Genomic DNA, 25,447 nt, shown 5'->3' with positions numbered 1-25,447 from the left:
CTATAATATTTCATTCACCACTGAAGACATAAATAGTGTCTTGGGAGTGGGTCAGATCATTCAAATCCCCAGATGAAGAAAACCAGTTAAAGTCGATATTTAATTTTTATAAAATAACCCATAGATAATTTGGATCTACTTGACAGACAACATTCTACCCTTGCTCTAAATATGATTAAATGCTGCTACTATGTGGGAGTTCCCGTTGTGGCACAGCGGAAATGAGTCCAACTAGGAATGATGAGGCTGCGGGTTTAATCTCTGGCCTTGCTCAATGGGTTAAGGATCAGGCACTGCCGTGAGCTGTGGTGTAAGTCGCAGACATGGCTCAGATCTGGCATTGCTGTGGCTCTGGCGTAGGCTGGCAGCTGTAGCTCCAATTAGACCCCTAGCCTGGGAACCTCCATGTGCTGCCGGTGCAGCCCTAAAAAGACAAAAACAAAACCAAACAAAACAAAAACAAAAAAACATTGTTACTATGTTAACTCTGTTTCATGAAGGGATACTTTTTTTTTTCTTTTCTTTTTAGGGCCAGAGACTACTTCCCGTTGGTAACCTAGTGAGCCACAACAGGGACTCCCAAGGAGGATTCTTAATATAAAGAAACAATATGAGCTGGAAGACAGCCCTTCAACAGGGATTATTACAAAAAACTTAGAAGAAAAATAAAATTAGAGAAAGCAAAATATGCAATTCACAAGAATAATGAAAAGCTACTCACAATTATGAAAAAATGAAAGCATAACAAACTTTTTTTTTTTTTTTTTGCTTTTTAGGGCTGCACCCGAGGCATATGGAGGTTCCCAGGCTAGGGGTCAGATCAGAGCTACAGCCACCGGCCAACGCCACAGCAACATGGGATCCAAGCCTTGTCTGCAACCTACACCACGGCTCATGGCAACACCAGATCCCTAACTCATTGAGAGAGGCCAGGGATCAAACCTGCATCCTCAAGAATCTAAGTTGGGTTCATCAACCACTGAGCCACAAAGGGAACTCCAACAATTTTTAAAAGCAATTTGGGAGTAAGGTCTCTCTCTACACCCCAAAAGTCTATAATTACTAGTTTAATAGTTTTTAATATTCTGGCACAAGTATAGTGCAGTATATTCTTTCTGCTGGATAATGTGGTAACAAAGAATTTTAAATAGACATTTTTATTTGACCTAGGAATTCCACTTACAGGAATGCCTCCTAAGAGGAAATAAACAAATGAACAAAGTTGTGTGCTCAAGGATATCCATTTCAGTTTTCATAATAGCAAAAAACTGGATACTACTTAAATGTCCAAAATAGGGGAAGGGCTAAATAAACCAGGACACAGCCATACAGTGGCATATTTCAAAATCATAGAAAAGAGTAATTCTATATTAATGATATAAAAGATGTCTGTGATACACTCCTAAGAAAAACAGGTTATGAGCATTCTATTTAATACAATTTCATTTCTGTAAAAACAAAACCAAAACCTTACACATAGAAGGATATACACAAAAGTGACTGAACTAAAGTGTTAGCCATAGGAAGTGGGTTTATAGATTTTATTTTCATTTTAACTGTATTTTTGAATTTTTCTATTAGAAGCTTAAATTACTCCCATTAAAGCAAATAGCCAAATGGCAATAATACCGAATAAAATGCTTTCTGCGAGCACCTGAACCAGTAACTTTTCACAGATTAGAAGCAATGTGAGATACGCAGTCAGACAAAATCATCTTGTTAACAGAAATTTAGATAAAGTTAACTGGGAATCGGGATGATATTTTCAGCAAGTGAAACTGCTCTCTTTTAGACAAATGTGGGAATAAAAGCTGGCCCCACCACGGCTCTGTTGCATTCGCTCCCAGCAGAAGAGGTGGTGAGCATGCCTGTCCACAGTTGCTAGGAGGTTCAGTTAACAAGGGGCAGAGCTAAGAGGGTAGGACAAGCCATCAGCTGTTGGCACTTGGCCTCTTATTGTGGGCAAGCATACCCCCAAGGTAGTTACTTTCTTTAAAAATTACGGCTTTATGGAAGGATTTCTAAGTTTTTTCCAAACTCAGTCAGAATAAAGATTGTATGTAAGAATATATATATATATATATATATATATATAAAATATAGACACACACACACACACAGAGAAAGGTCATTGAGACAAAAAATTAAAACAACAAAATGCACATGACTGGCAAGTTTTTCTAGGAGAAGTATCACAGACACACGATGTTCATAAAAATCACGTAGTCCTATGTGTACCAACCAACTAAGCAAAAGCGAAGATGTGAACTGCGGATGTCACAGACTTTTAGAAAACACATACACACATACACACACACACAAAACATAAAAGCGGAGCCAAGCAACAGCTCTACTCCGCCCAGGAGCACTGGCAGCAGGCAGCAGCTCACAGAGCACCCACATCCTCAGCCTGTACACTCCAGATGCAGCAATAGCACAGCAGCAAGGATAATAAATCCAGTCTTTTGCTAAAGACAAATGGTCTTAATGATCACGTCTGAGTTCAGAATTTGCTCAGGTTTAATTTTTGTTTGTTTGTTTGAGAGAACGTTTGGGAAAACCTAAGGTGTTACATCTCTTAGGTTTAAACTGATGGAATACTCTCCAACAGGGATAAAGCATGGGAAGACTGGTGTTGTATCTTGCAGCCGAGTATTGCTCATGGAAATAGCTATGGCTTCAGGTGGGTAATACTGTGCACCAATAACGCAGGCGCACTCTGTCGTTCCAAATGTACCACTCGAGCTTCCGTCTTTGCCCCATCAACTGCTGTGTTCTATTCTTTAGGCCACTCTGAAAAACCTAATACAAATCATCAACTATTTCCTGGATGCTGGGAGCCAAATGGAACATAATTTGGGCTTCTCGGTTAGACCCAGCTCCTACCTATTCGAGTATTGGCAAATACATCAGCTAGAGACCCACTGGTTCCTTTGACCTCTCCATGGGACAGCGTAGAAGATGCAGATGAAGAAGTAGACGATCCCTGAATTGAACGGTTGATCCAGGACTCAGCATTCTGTAAGCTCTGTTGCAAGACAGCAGAGAGCGCAGCTTGGCGTCTCAGAGAGCCCTCATCCTCAGAGGCCGAAGACGTGTCTGTGTGGAATTAGAAAAAAAGAAGTTCTCGATCCTGCCTAGAACAGAGACCTTTTAGATCTTTCTCATCGATCACACATTCAAATTTGAAAGCAGCAAAACATTCACATTCTTTTTGCTTTTTCACGGCCATACCTGTGGCATATGGAAGTTCCCAGGCTAGGGGCTGAATGGGAGCTGCAGCTGCTGGCCTACACCACAGCCACAGCAACGTGGAATCTGAACGGCATCTGTGACCTACACTGCAGCTCACAGCAATGCTGGATCCTTAACCCACTGAGTGAGGCCAGGGATCAAACCCATATCCTCATGAATATTAGCTGGGTTCCCATTGAGCCACAATGGAAGCTTATGCTCACATTTTTTTTTTTCTTCTTAGGGCTGCACCCACAGCATATGGAGGTTCCCAGGCTAGGGGTCCAATCGGAGCTATACCTGATGGCTTACGCCACAGCCATAGCAACGCCAGATCCTAGCCGTGTCTGCGACCCATACCACAGCTCACAGCAATACCAGATCCTTAACCCACTAGTGAGGCCAGGGATCGAACCGGCAACCTCATGGTTCCTAGTCAGATTCGTTTCCACTGTGCCACGATGGAAACTCCTCCACTCATATTCTTAAGGTAGATTAATATGTAAAGTTTAAGAATCTCAAGGAAAGGTTTATGAACCAAGGCCTGCCAAAACAAAACACCCAAAATCTAGAGGAAAGTTTAAGGTCTTTTAACTTTGGTGGGGGGCACAGGTGCAGCATATGGAAGTTCCCAAGCTAGGGGTTGAATTGGAGCTGCAGCTGCTGGCTGATGCCACTGCCACAGAAACACCAGATGAGAGCTGTGTCTGCAGCCTACACCACAGATCATGGCAACATCAGATCCTTAACCCACTGAGTGAGGCCAAGGATTGAACCCACATCATCATGCACCCAAGTTGGGTTCGTTACTGCTGAGCCGTGATGGGAACTCCTTAAGGTCTTTTTAAAATCTCCTTTAGAACTTCTTTTTTTGTGTCTTTTTAGGGCTGCACCTGTGGCATATGGAGGTTCTCAGGCTAGGGGTCGAATTGGAGCTGCAGCCACTGGCCCATGCCACGGCCACATGGGATCTGAGCCACGCCTGCAACTTACCCCACAGCTCAGGGCAAAGGAGCATCCTTAAGCCACTGAGCAGGGCCAGGGACTGAACCCGCATCCTTGTGGATACTAGTCGGGTTGTTAACTGCTAAACCACAAGGAGAGCTCCCCCCCTTTCAGAACTTTTACACTCCATTCACTGTTTTTCTGTTCTAAGCTTAATCAATATCTGAATTCTTCTGGCTTATCTCCTTATGTTCAAAAAATACTGAAGTGGTTCCTCAGTCTGTTAGAGAACCTTGTGATAAGCTGCTACACTGATTTGCACAAGTACTTATTAATTAGTGTCTACTTAAAAGGAAATGATCTTGATGGGAAATATAAAAACTTATTTTTGGTAACAACAACTAAAGTGCCAAATAGTGAACTAGGGATTCGGGGACTGACATATTCTCAAGTGGAGTAAAAAAACAGTGCTCAGTCTGGAGGCATTTATGGTTTTAACGGAAAAGTGAGCTGGTCACAGGGCACAGGTAAGCTCTCCAAACGTGACTGGAGAGGCTACAGATCTGTATTTCTCTCCTTGATTTCCAGTTGGAAAACTGTAAGAAATTCACTGATGTCTGTATTTAGACTGGCTCTGACTTCAGGAAAATAAGGCCTAAATTAGAAAAGCATGTTGAAAAAAAATTAGAAAAGTTCAACCAAATATAGGATAGCCAAGGGAAGCAGAAGTCAGGAATTTATTCTAGGGCCCTGAGCTTACGAGGCACATAAGTTACACTGACATTTGGTCTGATGTGAGATAAACCCATCTAAATGATTTTGGGGATTATAATTTATAGCCTGAGGATTGAATTTAATTTTATTTTTCTTTTTTGGCTGCCCCATGGCATATAGAGTTCCTGGGCCAGGGATTAGATCTGAGCCACAGTTGTGACCTACCTCACAGCAATGCTGAACCTTAGCCCACTGTGCCAGGCTGGGATCAAACCTGCATCCTAACACTCCTGAGATGCCACTGATCCCATTGTGCCACAGTGGGAACTTCTAATTAAAAAAAAAAAAAAAATTTTTTTTTTTTTTTTTTTTGGTCTTTTTAGGGCCGCACCAGTGGCATATGAAAGTTCCCAGGCTAGGGGGCGAATTGGAGCTGTAGCTGCCAGCCTATGCCACAGCCACAGCAACACCAGATCTGAGTTGCATCTGGGACCTATCCTGCAGCTTGTGGCAACACAAGATCCTTAACCCATTGAGAGAGGCCAGGGATCAAACCCACAACCTCATGAATACTAGCCAGGTTCTTAACCCCCTGAGCCACAACGGGAATTCCCCTAAGTCAATTTTTTAAAAATTAAATATTCTGTAGTTAGTTCTGTCAAACACTTCCTCTAACTCAGGTGAAATTGTAGGTCTATGTTCTACTTCGGTTCAGAGAGCCAAAGAGATAACAGGGCTAGAACACTGCTAGCACCTGACAATAGAAATTTGAACAACAAAAGACTAATTTAATCTAGAAGTCAAATTTGAGAGATCCAGAAGTAAGAGAGAAAGTTAAAATAATGACCATATCCTTGCTTCTGCTCTGAACTACCTCTGACTTATTATTTCATACTGAAGGAGATCTAAGGCCCAAGACATCAGAATTTTTTGTTTTGTTTTGTTTATAGGGTACTACTTAACTATAATATATGCCAGGAACCATGTCAGGTTCCAGACATTCTGAGATGGATGAATTCTTATGAGACGATAAATGCCTAAAACGGCTTCCTGTCCAGTATAGGAAACAGACAACTTCTCAGAAGACTTCACACAAATACAAAGATGCTGAGAAATGGAGTAATTAAGCAAAGGGTTTTACAGGAGGGGTACCAGTCTCAGTCAGGGATTTGAGGTACTTCTATGCAAATGAAGCAGACGTTGAGGAGGTAAGTGGCAGGAGATGGCAGGAGATGAGGTTGGAGAGGTAAACAGCTGACCAGAACCGAAAGAGATAGAGCAGTAAGATCTTTTTTTTTTTTTTTTTTTTTTTGTCTTTTGCCTTTTGTCTTTTTAGGGCTGTGCCTGCAGCCTATGGAGGTTCCCAAGCTAGGGGTCGAATCGGAGCTACAGCTGCTGGCCTACGCCATAGCCACAGCCATGTGGGATCCGAGCCGCATCTGCACCCTACACCACAGCTCATGGCAACACTGGATCCTTAAGCCACTGAGCGAGGCCAGGGATCAAACCCACAACCTCATGGTTCCTAGTCAGTTTCATTTCCACTGCACCATGACGGGAACTCCAAGATTCTTTAAAGAGGAAAGAGATCTACAATCAAGAGGAAGGTGATTAAAAGAAAATATAGAGAAAGAAAAGTAACAGCATCTGCAACCCCTTTACTTAATAGGAGTATTTCTGCATAATTTTCAGAGACTATTCTAGCATTTGAACTGTCCATTGAAAGGCAGAGATTTCCGTTTTTGCAAACATGCTTTTTAAAAAAGGGTTGAGGGGTGGGAGTTCTCTTGTGGTGCAGCAGGTTAAGGATCCAGTGTTGTCAATGCAGTGGCTTGGGTCACTGCTGTGGCATGGGTTTGATCCCTGGCCTGGGAACTTTCATTATGCTGTGTGCTCAGCCAAAAAAAAAAAAAAAAAAAAAAAAAAGAAGAAAAAGAAAAAGTGGGGGTTGGGGGTGGGAAGGGTGAATCTGACTGTAAGAATAAAATACTTTCAGAGTGATATATCTTAGGATCCCACAAACTCCACTGGATATGCAGGCTGTCTTTATTGCATCATTTATTTAAATCTGTATTAAGTCTAAAATCGGAATAACCCAATTTTTAAAAGATAGTAAAGCCAGTATTTTCATGATTAGGTTTATGGAAAATTGGCTTTATTATGTTACTATATTGGATCAATTATGTAATTAGATATATTGTTTCAATTCAATTACCTCATTTGCCTGCCAGTCCTCCTCAGAGGTTCAGTGACTACAACTGTGGAGAGGCTTAGTACGGTGGAAAAAACATGGCTTTGATGTCCTTCCATTTGAACTCTGGGATCCAAAACATACTAGCTATGTGACCTAGGGACAAATTCACCCTTCTGAGAAGGTTGTTTGCTTGTTTGTCCATTCAATAAATACTACTCTGCACCACACTAATAGGTAGGAATAAAATGGTAAGCAAGACGACACAGTCCCTATTCTAACAGGACTTAGAGGAGTCTTATAGGAGCTCAGCGCAGGCACCTAAGAAGTGAGACCTCAACCAAGGCTGGAAGGGTAAGTAGGAATTACTTATGAGGGGCCCAGAGCTGGGGAGAGAGGAGAGTCAGGCAGAGGGAAGAGCCTGTGAGAAAGCTGGGAAGGAACAGAAAACAAAGCATATTTGAAGATAGGAAAGAAATGAGGCTAGCTGAAGCACAAGATGCAAAACTGGTGGTGACAAAAGATGAGGCAGACAGTACTGGGTTGCTAAGGGCCATATAAGTCATGCTATGGGAACTTGCCTTTGTGCAAACCACTGTGGGAGACCAAGAAACGAGACAAGGTACAGAGAGCACCCCCCAAGCAGTGCCAGCATATAGAAGTGGGTGGTCAGAAAATATTAGGGCCCTTTCCCCCTGAGAAACCCACCCTATGTTACCTCATAGACACAAAATTGTGGCTGTCCAAAGCTTACAGCGGATCACATATAAGGATGACACAAAACGTAAGCACTGCTCAAGGACTATATCTTTTTAAAAATAAAAAATGGGAGTTCCCATTGTGGCTCAGCAGTAAAGAACTGGACTAGTATCCATGAGGATGTGGATTTGATTCCTGGCCCCACTCAGTAGGTTAAGGGTCTGCCGTTGCTGTGAGCTGCAGTGTAGGCCAGCAGAAGCTGTGACATAGGCTGGCAGCTGCAGTGGGAATTTCCACAGACCGTGGGTGTGGTTCTAAAAAAATAAAATAAAAATGAACTCCTTTACATAGTCATACATTTTTTGGTAGCTTATTTTTTTTTGTTGTTGTTGTTCTTGTTGTTGTTGTCTTTTTGCCATTTCTTGGGCCACTCCCACAGCACATGGAGGTTCCCAGGCTAGGGGTCCAATCGGAGCTGTAGCCACCAGCCTACGCCAGAGCCACAGCAACTTGGGATCTGAGACACGTCTGTGACCTATACCACAGCTCACGGCAACGCTAGATCCTTAACCCACTGAGCAAGGCCAGGGATCAAGCCCACAACCTCATGGTTCCTAGTCGGATTCGTTAACCACTGTGCCACGACGGGAACTCCAGCTTATTTTTTTTAAAAAGTAACTGTCACCCAGGAAGTTGCTATGGATTAGTAGAAAATTGGGCAAGATTAAATTAACATTAATAGAAATGAAGTTATCCTTTTCTCACTGATTCTGCTCATAGCTCTCATCCATCATACCTAAAGCCTTTTGCCTAATCTCTTGTATGTGATAAATACAACAGTCCTAACCAATAGGTTTGCCCTTCAGGTTATAACTTGTGTGATTTTAACCCACCAAGTAGTATCATTTAATACCATCACCAGAAGCTTAAAATCCATTTATAACCAATTAGGAAACATATAAACAATTAGTTTGTGGATTTTAAGGGAAGAAAAGTCCTGCCTGAATTTACTACCTGTTTTAACTGCTGCAGCTCTTTTTAATCTTTAGCCATTCGTGGAAATGACTCCCCCTTTCTTGGTAGAAAGTGTATTTATTACATCTAAAAATGTTTACCCTAAAATTTTAAATACCTGCTATATTACCTATCAATTCCATTCCTGGGTATCTACCCAAAAGAAATGAGAGCATCTATCTATAGAAGAACTTGTAATGAATGTTCATAGGTATTTTATTTATAACAGCTAAAAATGGGAAACAACCCAAACGTCCACCAACAACTGAAAGGATAAACAAATTGTGGTGTATTTTTATGATGGAATACTACTCAGCAATAAAAAGGAAGGAACTACTGATACACACAACATGGATGAATCTCAAAATAATTATGCTGAGTTAAAGAAGTGAGACTTTCCACTCATCATGGAGGAGGGGGGTGGCAGGAAGTGGAGAACTGTGTGATTCTACTTACATAAACACACAAAATTTCAGAAAATGCAAACTAATGTATAGTAATAGAAAAAAAATCAGATCAGTGGTTACCTCATGGTGGTCAGAAGAGCTGAGATTACAAAGGGATTATGAGGAAACCTTTAGGGGTGAGAGGTATGTTCATTTTCTTTTCTTTTTTTTTTTTTTTTAGCAAGCAAAGTCTTTATTATAGGAAAGCAAACAGCTCCCAGGACAGACTGGGAGGGGGAAGAAGAGTCCCCCTTATGTTCATTTTCATTATCTTAACTGTGGTGATGGTTTCACGATTTTGCTATGCTGAATTTAGCAAAGTACATGCTTTATGCTTATTGTGTGTTGGTTATAATTCAACAAAGCTGATTTTATAAGGTTTGTGGGGGTGAAAATGATGCCTGGTAAGAGGATGGTAACATCTCAAAGTCAGTCTATATGACCTGAGAGGTATGGTGCAAGCTGCACAAGTTCTTAGAAAGACAGTGCCCACCACTGGGTTCTGACAGCTGACACCCATTCAGGCCTGACACCAGCTTAGAACAGCAGATAAGACTCACTGAAAGAAAGACCTCATTCTCACAACTACTATAAAATATGCCACAAGAACTAGGCATGGAGTTTCACAGAACAAATAAAGGAAACAATCACTAAGACAGTTAGTGTACAACATTCTGGAGCCCACGAAGAAAAATTCTTGTCTCTATTTGGGGTGGGTAGGGATGGTATCAGGCAGGATAGTGTCATGTTCTCTTGCGTTGGTGAGTCAGAGGAACTAAGGACTTTCAGAACCTTTATGAGAGGCAAAGAAGTTTCTATATAGGGGAAGCTTAGAAAGGAAAAACTTTAGAGACCCAAGAAGTGGCACCCTGGGAGTAAAAAAAAAATATATGGAAGAGATTAAAAGGTTAGGGTGGGAAGCAGGCCATTCTGAACCTACCTTGGGCTACAAATTCTAAACAGATTAATTTAGCACTAACTCAACCAGGGTGGGTACTGATTCACCAGACAAGGATTAGGGAGATGTTCAAAACTATGCAAGAGGCTCTTCAGCACCCCAAAGTAACCTGTGTGCAGAGAGCTGGCTGGGACTGAAAGTCACTGCAGAACCTCATCGTGGAGGTGAGCTGCCTAACCAGAAACATCCAAACAGGGATACTTTGCGAGAAGGGGCACTCACTATTCATAATTATTCCAGGTCACTCTACCTATAAAGGACCTCCAAACACTGTTTTGGGTTGTTTTTTTTTTTTTGTGGGGTTTTGTTTTGTTTTTTAGGGCCACACCCACGGCATATGGAGTTTCCCAGGCTAGGGGTTGAATCGGAGCTATGGCTGCCAGTCAACTGCACAGACACAGCAACTCGGGATCCAAGATGCCTCTGCAACCTACACCACAGCTCACAGAAACTCTGGATCCCCAACCCACTGAGCAAGGCCAGGTTTCGAACTCGCATCCTCGTGGATACTAGTCAGCTTTGTTTCTGCTGAGTCACAACAGGAACTCCCTCCAAATACTATTTTTCTAGGTAGTGTCCCACGTCTATGAAAAAAATTTCATGAAATGAATATTTACAATTAATACTGGGGTGAGAAGAAAGTTCTTAAAAAAAAAAACCAAACTTATTGTCTACTTGAAAAGTTAGATCAAACATGCAGCAGATGATAGAGCTCCAAAATTACCAGAACGCATCTATTCGACAGTCTGGTGGAATAAAAGGCACTATGCCAAGTAATTTAGAGAAAAGAGAATAGCCTTTCAAAGTCAGACTGCTCTGAATTCCTATCTTAGCTCTGCCATTGACACAGCAGTCGGGCAAAGCAGTTCTTATGGGTCTCAATTCTACTGTTTGCTGCTGTTGTTCTTTTTCTATTGATTCTCTCTCAAGGTATTTTCTATTTCTGGATTGTTTGCTCACAAAATTCAGTGGATCTTTATCTGTGGGTATCCTAAATCCCTGGGTTGAGGTTGTATCCTTTCAGAAACCATTTGTGCCCCACGGTTATCATTAGCCTAGGATCACTTTCTTTTTTTTTTTTTTTTTTTTTTTTTTGTCTTTTTGCTATTTCTTGGGCTGCTCCCGAGGCATATGGAGGTTCCCAGGATAGGGGTCCAATCGGAGCTGTAGCCACCGGCCTTCTCCAGAGCCACAGCAATGTGGGATCCGAGCCGCGTCTGCAACCTACACCACAGCTCACGGCAACGCCGGATCCTTAACCCACTGAGCAAGGGCAGGGATCGAACCCGCAACCTCATGGTTCCTAGTCGGATTCGTTAACCACTGCGCCACGACGGGAACTCCAGGACCACTTTCTAATGTTAGTTCTTACCAGGCAAGACACTGCTAAGAACTAACATTCTTGTACCTACTGATGACAAATTCTTAGGAAAGGTCCCTGCCCCCATTACTCCAAGGCCAGGCACCAGGGAAGGTTTCTTGACAAGGTTTTCTTGTGCCAGCAGGTTAATTTTTTTAGGTTCCCTCTTCTGCTAAAGATGTGAACCCCTCCAGAGATCTCAATTCCAGCTTCCAAATCTACGTAAGGCCCAAGGCTTTGTCTTTTCTACCCCCGTAGTAATTAACATTTAGGCTCCTTGTTTACTGTCTCCCTCCCCCCAGGGCAGCCAAAGTCAGCCCCATCTCACTGCACCCATTTTCAGTCATCATTTTCTCCCTCTCCTACTTCTGTATGTATTTAAAAGGAAGCTGATTATATCCTATCTAGAATGTTTAAAGAGAAATTTTCTTTCTCCTGTTTCTAGGAGAGAATTTTCAGGTTATTTAACTGACTACACAGCTAGAAACAGATGTCCAAGCAAGTTACTGAGCCTGTCTAAACCTGTTTTCTCATCTGTAAAATGGGACAGAGAATTGTTGAGAAAACAAATAATGAAAAAATATATGTTAAGCACTTAGCCCTTTGACTACTATACAGAGGTACTCAAGAAATAGTAACTGTGAAATTATTTTTACTGGCAAACCTTAAATTTCGCAATCACCTATTGAAATAAACAAATTCAACCTGATAGGGTGGATTTTTATTGTGCTTTGGCTTAAAGAATATTGAATACTAATCCTCCCAGTAATTATGGCGCATTGCTCATAACCCATACCAATTATGAAAGTATGTTATTAAAAGATCCAAATCTATTAATTAGAGCACATTTACGGAGGTCTAATTTGCCATCTCTGTTAATTCTGTGGTTTCGAATAACATTAGAATATTTCAAGAAAACTCTCCAAGTTGGTAACTGACTAATACATGTTTTGGACTATAAGCTCCCAGAAGGCCATAGCTATTACATTTGTTTGGAATAATAGATATAGGAATGCCTATTAAGTAAAAAAGGACTTCTCAAACATGATGCTTTAGTACAGTAAAAAAAAAAAAAAATCAAGAAACTTGACCCTGCCACATAATTGCTGTATAAGCTGGGGCAAATCACATAGTCACTATAAATCTGTTTGTTTCCTCGTCTCTAAAGAAATCTGGATTTCCCACTTCACGGAGTAGAGAGTTATGAGGAACAAACAAGGAAGGCAGCCACTGGTATATAGAAAATCCTTTGCATACTATAATTCTATAAAGCATTGCTAAAGGTTAAAAGTATAATGCTATCTCAGTCTATTCATGGGCATCATTTTCACATACAGAAATAGAGAGAGGTAATTTCTCCTTGTCTGGCTCTATGAATTACTACTAAAGTCACTTTCAAGTGGAGCCCTGTGTGAGACAGACTTCTAAATTTTAAACCCTATTCTACACAAGCCAGTCAAAACAGCTTACTGTGCTTTGGGGTCATTATTTGGTCTATTTGGTCATCCTCATACCCTCAGGATGCAACGCAGGGCAAGTCCACACGGGTGCAGAAAAAGCTTAGCGGGGGAAAAAATATATGCTGTAGTTTTTGCATTGTGTTTATCTGTATGAATGAGTAATAGCGTTACACAAAGAACCCCTACAAAGAAAGAGCTGAGGTAATTGCCTCATGACATTAGTCAATGATTTCAGCACATAAAGGGAATTGGATGGCAGTAATTCAAGCGGTCTAAAAGACTGAAAAAGGCCACAGGCACGAAAAGAACCAGAGAATGCTACCAACTTGGAGAATTTAAAATTTCCAATCCACACGACCAAAATCAGTGCACATGTCAATAAGCAAATTTCAGGTTGACTGACATTTTATTATTTGAGGATTTATGAACAAAAGACAAATTATTTCGCAGGCCAACTATTTACCATATTTTCCAGACTATATGATACTACGGATAAAGCTGAGATTTATGTCATAGTTTACTCCTTAAATCCTTTTTATTAAATCCCTCAAAAAACAGCTCTAAGTTCTCAACAATTCAGTAATTTTGACCGTTACATGCTGGGTGCCTCCCAGAGAAGCCGACTAGCAGTGAGCTCCAGCAGCACCCCAGAAACTAGGTCCATGTGGCACACCAGGTGCAGGGTAAGGGCCCTGACCAGAAGCAGGCTTTGGGATGTGTGTGTGGTGTGACCTCTGATAGTGCACAAAGGACAACATGATTAACATACTGTGAAATCTGAGGTTAATTGTGCCCTGTAAGAGGGGCACAACTTTTTAAGAAAGTCATAGCAAGGTCACTTTTACAATGGCCCAAGAAAACATTTTTTTCCCCCTTTAATGGCCACACCTGTGGCATACGGAAGTTCCCAGGCTAGGAGTCCAATGGGAACTGCAGCTGCCAGCCTCTTATACCACAGCCACAGCTACACCTGATCCAAGCCACATCTGAGACATACACTGCAGCTTGAGGCAACACTGGATCCTTAACCCAATGAGCAAGGCCAGGGATTGAACCCACATCCTCATGGACACTTGCTGGGTTCTTAATCTGCTCAGCTAGCTACAACAGGAACTCCCCACGGCAGGGACTGAATCCAAGCTGCAGCTGTGACCTACAGCCATAGCCACAGTGATGCTGGATCCTTTAACCCACTGCACCAGGCTGGGGATTGAACCCGCACCTCTGCAGTGATCCAAGCTGGTGTAGCCGGATTCTTTTTTTTTTTTTTTTTTTGTCTTTTTGCCATTTCTTGGGCCACTCCCGCAACATATGGAGGTCGAATCGAAGCTGTAGCCGCCGACCTATGCCACAGCCACAGCAACTCGGGATCTGAACCGTGTCTGCAACCTACACCACAGCTCACGGCAATGCTAGATCCTTAACCCACTGAGCAAGGCCAGGGATTGAACCCACAACCTCATGGTTCTAGTTGGATTCGTTAACCACTGAGCCAGGATGGGAACTCCTCGGATTCTTAACCCACTGTGCCACGGCAGGAACTCTGCCCTAGAAACTGGCTTTTAAAAATCAGCCTATAATTACAATAATTCATGCCAGTTCTCCTCTTCCTCTCCACCCCTTCAGCGCAAGGTAACAACCTACCATGCCTGTGTGAGGCTGTAACAGGTTCAGAGAAATAGTGCTGAAAGATTAAACTGCACTAGCCAAGTCTCTAACAGGTGGCTCTCAGATGCTTGGAGAGAATGGAATCCAGATCCTACCTTGGGAACAGCAAGTTCCACCCCCTCAAATGAAAGGGGTTAATGGAAGCCTTATGATCACACTCTCTCACAGTGGAGCACACAAACATGTGCGTAATTGTTGAATAAAAGCCTCAAGATCCAGCTCTAAGTGGGGGCCGAGTGAGAAATCACCATGTAGGGTGCTCTCAATGAGAGAGAATTCCTCTGCTATTTGATACCACTGATGTCCCTAAGAGCAAATTAATGTCTCTCACATACTACACAGAGACCCCACAACAGGAGATAAGTGAACAGGAAAACTTTTCCTTTCTTGCTTTTTAGGGCCACACTCACGGACAGGTGTAGGTTCTCAGGCTAAGGGTCTAATCAGAGCTACAGTTGCCGGCCTGCGCCAGAGCCACAGCAACGCCAGATCCTTAAGCCACTGAACGATGCCAGGGATCGAACCCGCAACTTCATGGCTCAAGGTCGGATTCGTTTCCACTGTGCCACGAGGGGAACTGTGCACAACTTTTTATTATTCAATAAATAAAGGTCTTAGGAGAAAGGACAGAATCTTTACAATCATGAAATTCTTAAAAGCACAGGTGACCAAGAAAATTATGCCACATCTTGAAGGCTAGAGCGAGAGTCGAACATGAATGTTTAGAGACAGAGAGGCCTGTGGAGAATTCCAAAGGACTCTGGTCCCATTCAGCGTGGTAAAGAGCCTCGAGGTAGCGGGTGAATTCCCCTCAGGCAATCACTTTCTAAGGGGACAGAGGAGGTTTCCATGTCTTCTGAGCATTCTCAAGATCCTTTGCTGCACTCTCACATTTCACCCGAGGCCATGAGAGCAAAACTATTTACTGTGAAACAGAACAGCTCTGGAGAGGGCTGTGTCTAAGAGCTCCAAGTCACGCCGCTCCCTACCCTCTGCCATTTAGCATGGCTGAACCCGCAGCCGCGCTGCAGCAGAATCTGCCAGCAAGGAACGGCTACTAAACTGAGAGCCCCTTTGTCCACGAGGACCCAACTGGTGCTGGGCTAATGCGGAGGAAGGGAAGCCGTCCAAGATTCTGAATGAGTGGGCTGGAAGTATGCGCCGCTAGAGACACAAACTGTCTCATTGTGATGGGCTGCTAGAGGTATCCTGTGTTACGTTTTGAGAAACACTTGAAGCCACAGAGCTATTTCTCTTTCAAACATATTGACGCCACATATGTAAAGAAAAAAAGCACACACAGTTAATGAGCCCACAGCACACCCAAATGCTCTGAGAAGGTAGCCAAAAGCTAGGAGGAAACTATCACTAGAAACCTAGGCCAGGAACAGGATCAGTGTGAACAGCTCAACGTGATGCCTGTGAATCAGAGTCCAAGGGACAATGTCATCTTCCCGGGGATCTCCCCCCAAAGACATGGGAAGCCCCTTAGACCAACAGAAATGGTTTTCCCCAAAGATTTCATTACCAGTAACATGACAATAGAGAGGCACTGTATTGAGGCTCCGAAATAGATTTATTATGTTTAGTCTTAGGGGCCTACATCGAGCTTTTGCCTAGGATTTCACCTAAAAAAACTTTTTAAGGTTTTGAAGATCTTTGGGAAAGAGTCTGAATAGACAACTTAAAAGTTGTTCCAGTTGCTCCTCAAATATGAAGTTATACCTCTTAAATTTACTTTAGTGGGAGGAAGCCTTCCAAGTCTGGAGGACGGGGATGGGACGCTTGGCTCCCACTGAACTCCTAATTCCACTATAAAAAGTAGATTCTTAAATATATATACATATACAAAATATATTAACATACACATAAACACATTTACACACATTTTTCAGATTATAACTTTGCACAATTACTCTTTTTATGACACAAACAAGTCTACATATTCCTATGACTGTTGCAGAGACAGCACCTGATTTGGGAGCATAAATCTCTTAAAGACTCCAAGTCATATTCTGGATGTCAATGAGAATAGCTATTTAATCAGAGAAGAACATTTTTTAGACCCTAAGCTTTGGCCTTTATTTATTTATGATTACATGAGTTTGGAGGTCACAGCAAGGAAATGCTGGAAATTCAGGAGGAAATTTTTTCAAAAATAGCTTTACTCCTAAGGCCTCTTTTTGTGTGTTGTTTCTGATGGGACATTCAAGAGCTGCCACTTTCACTGTGTACTCTCATACACCTCTGAAGACAAGGACAGAGTTCTGGTTCCTACCTCAGAAAAGAAAAAGCAGAACTCATTTAGGAAACATCAACGTAGTAACTGTCAGAGAGAGCGCTTCTGATAAACCTACCAGGAGGCGTGCAGGCATCCGCAGGAGACTGGACAAATGTGGACCGCCTTTTGGTGGGCATGGGCAAAGCCATTTTCTGTTCTTTATGCTTTGCCAGTGCAGCTTGAACTGCTTCTGTGTGGATATCTGAAAGATTAAAAGTTTGCATTTATTAGCTCCTGGCTCTCAAAGTGTTTGTTTCTGTGAGATAAACTATTACTGCCTCAATTGTTAAAAAGGGGTGTTTAGGTGACTTTTATCACTTGTATTGTAACAATGAAAAAATGAAAATGAAAAAGAGATAAAGGCAGTAGTCAAGGACAATTTACAGAGGAGAAAAATGCCTTAACAAGGCAGACAAGGAGCTGATGGAGATGGGGTCGGGGATGGAGAGAGGGGAAGCATCTACAGGCATCTGCACTGGGTGGGAATCCCAGCTCTGAAGGGAACGTGTGCTGTGCAGGTGCCCAGAGGACACTCTTTTCAAGCTTAGGATTTCTTAACTGGCTGAAAGGGAGTGAGAGCTTGGGGAGAGAGGGGTTGATTTTGAACTGGAAAATATAAGGCCTGGAGTTCCCCATCCTGGCTCAGTAGAAACACATCTGGCTAGTATCCATGAGGATGCAGGTTTGATCCCTGACCTCTCTCAGTGGGTTAAGGATTCAGCATTGCTGTGAGCTGTGGTGCAGGTTGCAGATGTGGCTCAGATCTGAGTGCTGCTATGGCTGTGCAGTTGACTGGCAGCCATAGCTCCGATTCAACCCCTAGCCTGGGAACCTCCACATGCTGTGGGTGCAGCCCTAAAAAGACCAAAAAAAAAAAAAAAAAAAAAGAAAGAAAGAAAAAGAAAAAAGAAAAAAAACACAAAAATATAAGGGCTGATGGTACTTGTTTGTCACTTCGGATACAAAAGAATTCAGCCCTTCACTTGAATGTCTAATAGGAACCGCAAAATTATCCAGACAATAGTTCCCATCACGGTGCATCAGAAACAAATCCGGGGAGTTCCCGTCGTGGCGCAGTGGTTAACGAATCCGACTAGGAACCATGAGGTTGCGGGTTCGGTCCCTGCCCTTGCTCAGTGGGTTAACGATCCGGCGTTGCAGTGAGCTGTGGTGTAGGTTGCAGACGCAGCTCGGATCCCACATTGCTGTGGCTCTGGCGTAGGCCGGTGGCTACAGCTCCGATTCGACCCCTAGCCTGGGAACCTCCATATGCCGCGGGAGCGGCCCAAGAAATAGCAACAACAACAACAAACAACAAAAAAAAAAGACAAAAGACAAAAAAAAAAAAAAAAAAAAAAAAAAAGAAGAAGAAGAAAGGGTGGGGGAAAAAGTGTAATTGTAATGTATACATGTAAGGATAACCTGACCCCCTTGCTGTACAGTGGGGAAAAAAAAAAAAAAAAAAAAAAAAAAGCAACAGGAAATACACACACACACACACACACAAAAATAAAGGGCTATGTAGTATTCCACTATGAATGTGCCATGATTTATTTAAACAATGTTTCCAAATTTTGCCACATTCATACAACTGCCTGCAATAAGAATAATTCAGAATTTTCACTTTAGCATGCAAGTCTAATCCTATTTATTTAAGGATTAATTCCAACTCAGATATATTTCCTAAGAACAAGGATATTTTCTTATATAATATCCACAGTACATTGATCAAAATCCAGAAATTCAAAAATTGATACAAACTATTATCTAACCCACAACCAATCCTCCAAATCAGCCACTGTCCCAATAATGTCCTTTACAGTGCCCCCCTTTCCCTGATCTGGGACACAATGTAGAATCACGCAGTACTTTTAGTTGTTATGTCTCTTTATCATCCTAAAATCTGGAACAGTTTCTCAACCTTCATCTTCCCATACCTTGTCATTTTTGTATAAACTAGTTATACTGTCAAATTTTGGTTTGTTGATATCTCCTCTGAATCAGATTCAGGTTTTGCATTTTGGCAGGAATACCAACCATAGAAGTAATACATTATCTTGAAACAAGATGTCAGGATGCATCTGCCTTGCTACTGGTAATAGTGATTTTGATTACTTGGTTAAGACGCTGTCTGCTAAAAAGTTTCTACTCCTTCCTTTGTCTAGTTAACACATAATTTACAGATGAATACTTTTCAGCCTATACAAATGTTATACACTTCATTCGACCTTCACCCAGTAGAGTTTTAGCATCCACTGATGCTTGTTGCCTGAATCAATTATTATTATAATGGTACTTATTAGTTGGTATTCTCTTATCAGAAAAAGCTTTCCTTTCTCCACCATTTATTTATATTCGGACCTATCAATTCTCATTTTATTCCATGACTATTCTGCTACTATCATTACTTATTTTGATGCTCATATATCCCAGCTTTGGCCATCAGGAGACCCTACAAACTACCTTTGATGTCCTTTCGATATATTGTGGTCTTTTTTTTTTTTTTTGTCTTTTTGCTTTCTCTAGGGCCGCTCCCGCAGCATATGGAGGTTCCCAGGTAGGGGTCTAATTGAAGCTGTAGCCGCCAGCCTACACCAGAGCACAGCAGCTCGGGATCCGAGCTGCGTCTGTGACCTACACCACAGCTCACAGCAACGCCAGATCCCCGACCCACTGAGCAAGGCCGGGGTTCAAACCCGCAACCTCATGGTTGCTAGTCGGATGAGCCAGGATGGGAACTCCTATTCTGGTCATTTTGAACATTCTTTGTCTCCTGGTACAAGATGATCCATGCGCATCTGGTATGCTCCTTGCTCCAGCACTGGAATTACACACATTTCTCCAAGGAGCTCTGGCTCCTCTTAGTGAAGAATGGTATTTAGAAACCAAAGATCCTAGAACTAGGAGTGCTTGGTGTCATTGGGGTATCTTTCTTCTAAGTGCTTTCAGTGGATAAAGAAATATAAACATAAAAAAACGCACACATATATATCTACATCTATTTTCATCTATATTAAAAACTGTGAGTTCACATTAATATCTCCAATTCCAATTCAACACCACAGAATTCATTCCAATATTCCCCTTTTCCGTTTGTAAACTCCCTTCTTTAACAGTAAAAAAAAAAAAAAAAAACCCAGCTCAACAGTATAATCAATATATTTTACTCATTCACTCAATCCCACAATACACAGAAAGTAGTTTTAAAATTCCTGGAGTTCCCATCATGGTTCAGTGGAAACAAATTTGACTAGTGTCCATGAGGATGCACGTTCAATCCTTCATTTTTAGTTTTAATTTTAAAATATTTGGGTTAGTTCTCACCCCTTCCACCTTTGACGGTTGTATTATTTTACTGAGTAGTACAGTTAGATTCATTTGTTTTTCTTTGATTCCTAGAGGTCCTTTCCCAAGTTGTGGATTAAACACTATGCGACACAAAAAGAAATACATATTTGATCTCTGCCTGGGTTCTTGACACTGAGATCCTAAAACCCTTGTAATTTCCTGAGCCAGAGGAGTGTCTTTTATTTTAATGAGGCAAATCAGGGTGGGGGCTGGTTACCACAAAGTCCGTGATTAGAAGTTTAGAACTTGTGGAGCTCCCCCTGTGGTGTTATGGGATTGGTGGTGTCTTTGCTGCACTGGGACACGGGTTCAATCCCCAGCCTGGCACAATGGATTAAGAAGCCAGTATTGCCACAGCTACAGCTTCGGTCGTCATGGCTTGGATATGATCCCTGGCCCAGGAGATACATGTACCGTGGGGAGGCCAAAAAGGGAAGAAGGAAAAAAAAAAAAAAAAAAAAGAAAAGAAGTTTAGAACTTGCAGCCCCACCCTCCATCCTCTGGGGAGAGGAAAGAGATACAGGATTGAGCTAATCATCAATGGCCAATGATTTAATCAAACACACCTAGGTAATGGAGTCTCCACAAAAAACTCTACGGTAAGAGGTTTAGAGGAGTTCCTGCTATGGCACAAGGGGTTAAGGATTCAGTCTTGTCTCTGCAGAGGAGCAGGTTTGATCCCTGGCCTAGGAATTTCCATGTGCTGTGGGTACAACCAAAAAAGAAAAAAAAAAATAAATAAAGGGGGAGTTCCCTTTGTGGTTCAGCGGTTAATGAACCTGATTAGGATCCATGAGGATGTGGGTTCAATCCCTGGCCTCACTTAGTGGGTTAAGGATCTAGTGTTGCCATGAGCTGTGGTGTACATAGGTCACAGATGTGGCTTGGACCCTGTGGTGTTATGGCTGTGGCATAGGCTGGCAGCTATAGCTCCAATTCGACCCCTAGGCTGGGAACTTGCATATGCCCCAAGTGGGGCCCTAAAAAACGAGCAAAAAAATTAAATAAATAAAATAAGCAGTTTGGAGAGCTTCTAGGTTGGTGAACACATCCACATGCCAGCAGGGAGGTGCACCCTAAGCTCCACAGGGACAGAAGCTCTTAGGTTTGGGACCCTCCTGGACTTTGCTCTATGTACCTCTTCATCTGTACCCTTCATAATAAACTGCTAATGAGCAATATGTATTCAGTAGAAACTGTACTTCAAAATTTGAGTTATCTTTTCCTGGTTACGATATTCTCTCATGATGCTAGCCAGTGGCAGCAAGCTACAGCTCCCAGTCAGCCATGTGATCACAGAGGTAAATAGGTGATACACTTACAACCGCTCTGTAACCACTCAGCCATTCCATTTACCCAACTGTTTGCTGGAGTAAGGTTCCGAGCACATCTAAGGCAGCTCAGTCTAAGCTATGATGTTCAGTAGGTTAGGTGTATTTAATGCATTTCAACTCATAATATTTTCAACTTCCAGTGGATTTAATGGGATGTAACCCCACCATAGGTCAAAGAAGATCTGCATTTGTGATTGGCATTCAAAGGTAAGAGCATTCTCGCGGAATGAGCTTTGGGGCCTGCACTAACTTCCAAGTAGGTAATGTCAGAATTAAATTAGGATAAATTATAAGGATATCTAGGTGGTATCTGCAAAGAACTTGGGAATGGCTTGGTGTGGAAAACCCACAAAGTTATCAGGAATAGTGTGAGTAAAGAGATAGTTTTCCATTCACTAACATGGTTCTAAAAGTCAAAACTATACCAAGGTAAACTTAAAGATGTGTCACTACTCCCCAACAACCACTTCTACCCCAATCCTATCCACTCTCTTATAGGTCACCAATCTCTCTCTCTTTTTTATTTTTATTTTTTTGGTCTTTTTTAGGGCTGCACCCTCAGCATATGGAGGTTCCCAGGCTAGGAGTTGAATCAGAGCTACAGCTGCCATCCTACACCACAGCCACAGCAATGCAGGATCTGAACTGCGTCTGTGACCTATACCAAAGCTCATGGCAACGCTGGATCCTTAACCCACTGAGCAAGGCCAGGGATCGAACCTGCATCCTCATGGCTGCTGGCCAGATTTGTTTCTGATGAGCCACGGTAAGAACTCCATCAATCTCTTTATTAATTTATCCTGCCCATATTTCTTTTTGCAAAAAATAACCAGATACCACACTGTTCTAATTATAGAGTTTTTAGAGTATGTTTTAACATCTAGTAGGTATAATCACTCTTGTTGATTTTCTTTCTCAGTGTTGCTTAGCTATTCTTTAGTGTTTGATTTTCCAAATGAACATCAAAAATACATTTTCTATGGAGTTCCCATCGTGGCTTAGTGGTTAACAAATCCGACTAGAAACCATGAGGTTGCAGGTTTGATCCCTGGACTCACTTAGTGGGTTAAGGATCCGGCATTGCCGTGAGCTGTGGTGTGGGTCACAGTCTCGGCTTGGATCCCGTGTTGCTGTGGCTCTGGCATGGGCCTGAGGCTACAACTCTGATTTGACCCCTAGCCTGGGAACCTCTACATGCTGCGGGAGCAGCCCTAAAAAGACAAAAAAAAAAAAAAAAAAGAATAAAAGTCATTAAGAACAACTGATGTAAAACTTTAAATATTTTATCCAAGGATATCACTTTAAAAACTATCTTTTACAAACCTCCTGGTATAAAATAAGTAAGCCATGGGAAGTACTGTACAGTATGGTGACTATAGTTAATAATACTCTACTATACATTTGAAAGTTGCTAAGGGAGTAAATCTTAAAAGTCCTCATCACAAGAAAAAAAATTTTCTTGTAACTATGAAAGGTGACTGATGCTAATGAGACCTATTGTGATCATTCACAACATATGCAAATACTGAATCATTATGCTGTGTACTTGAGACTAAGGTAATGTTATGTCATCACACCTCAATTTTTTTTTTTTTTTTTTTTTTTTTTGTCTTTTTGCCTTTTCTAGGGCCGCACCCACGGCATATGGAGGTTTCCCAGGCTACGGGTCGAACGGAGCTGTAGCCGCCAGCCTACACCAGGGCCGCAGCAACTTGGGATCCAAGCCACGTCTGCGACCCACACCAGAGCTCACGGCAACGCGGAGCCTCAACCCACTGAGCAAGGCCAGGGATCGAACCCGCAACTTCATGGTTCCTAGTTGGATTCATTAACCACTGTGCCATAACGGGAACGCCACCTCAATTTTTAGAAAGAAAAAAAGTCTTTGTTATTATTCTGTTTAAAATTAATACACACAAATTTTGCTATGTGTATTTTACCACAATTAAAAAAAACTGGAAAAAATTAATTTACATATTGGGGAAAGACCTAAACACATATATGAAAATTTTCCCTAGACTCATCACTTCCCAGAAATAATCTCACTTCAATAGTCTGGTACATATTTCTCCAGATTTCTATATCTGTGTACATAATAATATATGTAATCATTATTATTATTATCATTTTTGTCTTTTCTAGGGCCACACCCACAGCAAATGGAGGTTCCCAGGCTAGGGGTCGAATCAGAGCTGTAGCCGCAGGCCCATGCCAGAGTCACAGAAACGTGGGATCCGAGCCAAGTCTTTGACCTACACCACAGCTCATGGCAACACCGGATCCTCAACCCACTGAACAAGGCCGGGGATCGAACCTGCAACCTCATGGTTCCTAGTTGGATTCGTTAACCACTGCACCACAACGGGAACTCCCCTATGCTGTTACTTTTAAGACCATAGTAATGACTTACTCTTGGCTCTGAAATGGAATAGCTTGATCCTACATTTATATTTATTATAAACTTGTATTTATTATCCTACTTTAGTATCCCTGAGATTTACTTAGTTGAATCAAGACTGCCTTTTTTTATTGAATCTATGATATCATCTTATATAAAACATATTCTGATTTCAGGTATGTTAAAATGTGAAAAGTGTCCTTCCTATATTAGATGAAACTATGGTTCTTAGCTGTCTTGGAAAACAAATGATTAATTGACTATACTGAGAAAAAAGCACTTTCTCAAGAGATCAACAGCATATCAAATGCTCACACTTCTTAATGAAAAACACTACTTTTCCAAAAGTATTGCTGCAGGAGATATGAAACGTGATAGCAAACTTGCCAAGACTGGGGACTTAGTCACATTAATGACACTTTAGAAAGTCCATAACAATGAGATAATTAATCATTACAGAGCCTGTTCTTCTCTGCCACAAGGACTCATGGTATCAGACCACAGGACAAATGAAACCACCATTTATTGTCTAACATGATAAGCCCTGGCCCATTACACCTGTGTCAAAAGGAGATGTTCAGTTACTGTATTAGCAAAGCCTCTTACCGATAAGAAGAGGCAGCAGCTCTTTTAACTGGATTTAGCTCATTCACTAGTACACAATTCATCTTGATCTTTGATAGAGAAATCACTTCCGAAGTTCAGTCCCCAGACACGGCTGGGGGTATCGCTTTCCAGTACTATGTCTGAACTGAACAAGGCGACACAAATACTCCTTTAAAGTCCTTTTTTGTTTCTGTTGTTTTGTTTAAGGTGGCTAATTGCTCAAAAGATTAACATTAAAGGAGTTATCAGAACGACTTACCACTGATCACTTGCATCTCAGACTGTATTTTCTGCACTTGAGACCATAACATGTGTGTAGAAAGGAGCATCATGATTTAATAAGCAGGAAGAAGAGGTACTAAATAAGTGTATTTGAAATGTCAGACCTTCTTAGCTAAGCACAAACAACAGAATCAGGTCAGATAATTTAAATTCTGAATAAACATAAGCTCTTTACATCAGGTCTGAAGCATGAAACACAGAATCTGTTTAGATTTGACAATGTTTGGCTGAAATGTAGGTGTTAATAAGCCTCCATCAAATAAGAGAGGATTTTCCTTTTTCTTATAAGAGAGGGTTTTCCTTTTTCTTTTTTTGGCAGTGCCCGTGGCATATGGAAGTTCCTGGGCCAGGGATCGAATTTGAGCTGCGAATTTGAGCTGCGGCAACACGGAATCCGTGAGCCACTGCAATCAAACCCATGGCTCAGCAGACACCCGAACTGCTGCAGAGACAACACCAAATCTTTAATCTGCTCTACCACAGTAGGAACCCCAAGAGAGGATTTTCAA

At 41.8% G+C, this 25,447-nt stretch overlaps 1 protein-coding gene across 11 annotated transcripts in view; it reads right to left on the bottom strand.

The window, feature by feature from the left end:
- The window catches only part of DIP2B (disco interacting protein 2 homolog B), a 234,650-nt gene that overhangs the window by 77,580 nt on the left and 131,623 nt on the right, over positions 1-25,447 (bottom strand). For 9 of the 11 annotated variants that reach the window (XR_014803180.1, XR_014803179.1, XR_014803183.1 and 6 more), the window contains exons 4-5: positions 17,047-17,172; positions 2,887-3,099 (exon numbers count right to left, since the gene is read on the bottom strand). Coding sequence is in view for 6 of the 11 variants with exons in the window: in XM_084955587.1 (XP_084811713.1) it covers positions 2,887-3,099; positions 17,047-17,172 (339 nt within the window). In the remaining 5 variants the exon portion in view is untranslated. The remainder of the gene's footprint in view (positions 1-2,886; positions 3,100-17,046; positions 17,173-25,447) is intronic. The other 2 variants (XM_084955583.1, XM_084955584.1) reach the window with 1 other exon arrangement.

Source organism: Sus scrofa, chromosome 5 (genome assembly GCF_054392235.1).
Source record: "Sus scrofa isolate SSC_HxYL_T2T_F1_AM1 chromosome 5, Sscrofa_HxYL_maternal_Yorkshire_Landrace_v2.0, whole genome shotgun sequence".
Lineage (NCBI taxonomy): Eukaryota > Metazoa > Chordata > Mammalia > Artiodactyla > Suidae > Sus > Sus scrofa.
Note: the sequence above shows the minus strand (reverse complement) of the source record. Positions and strands in the feature narration are given on the sequence as shown.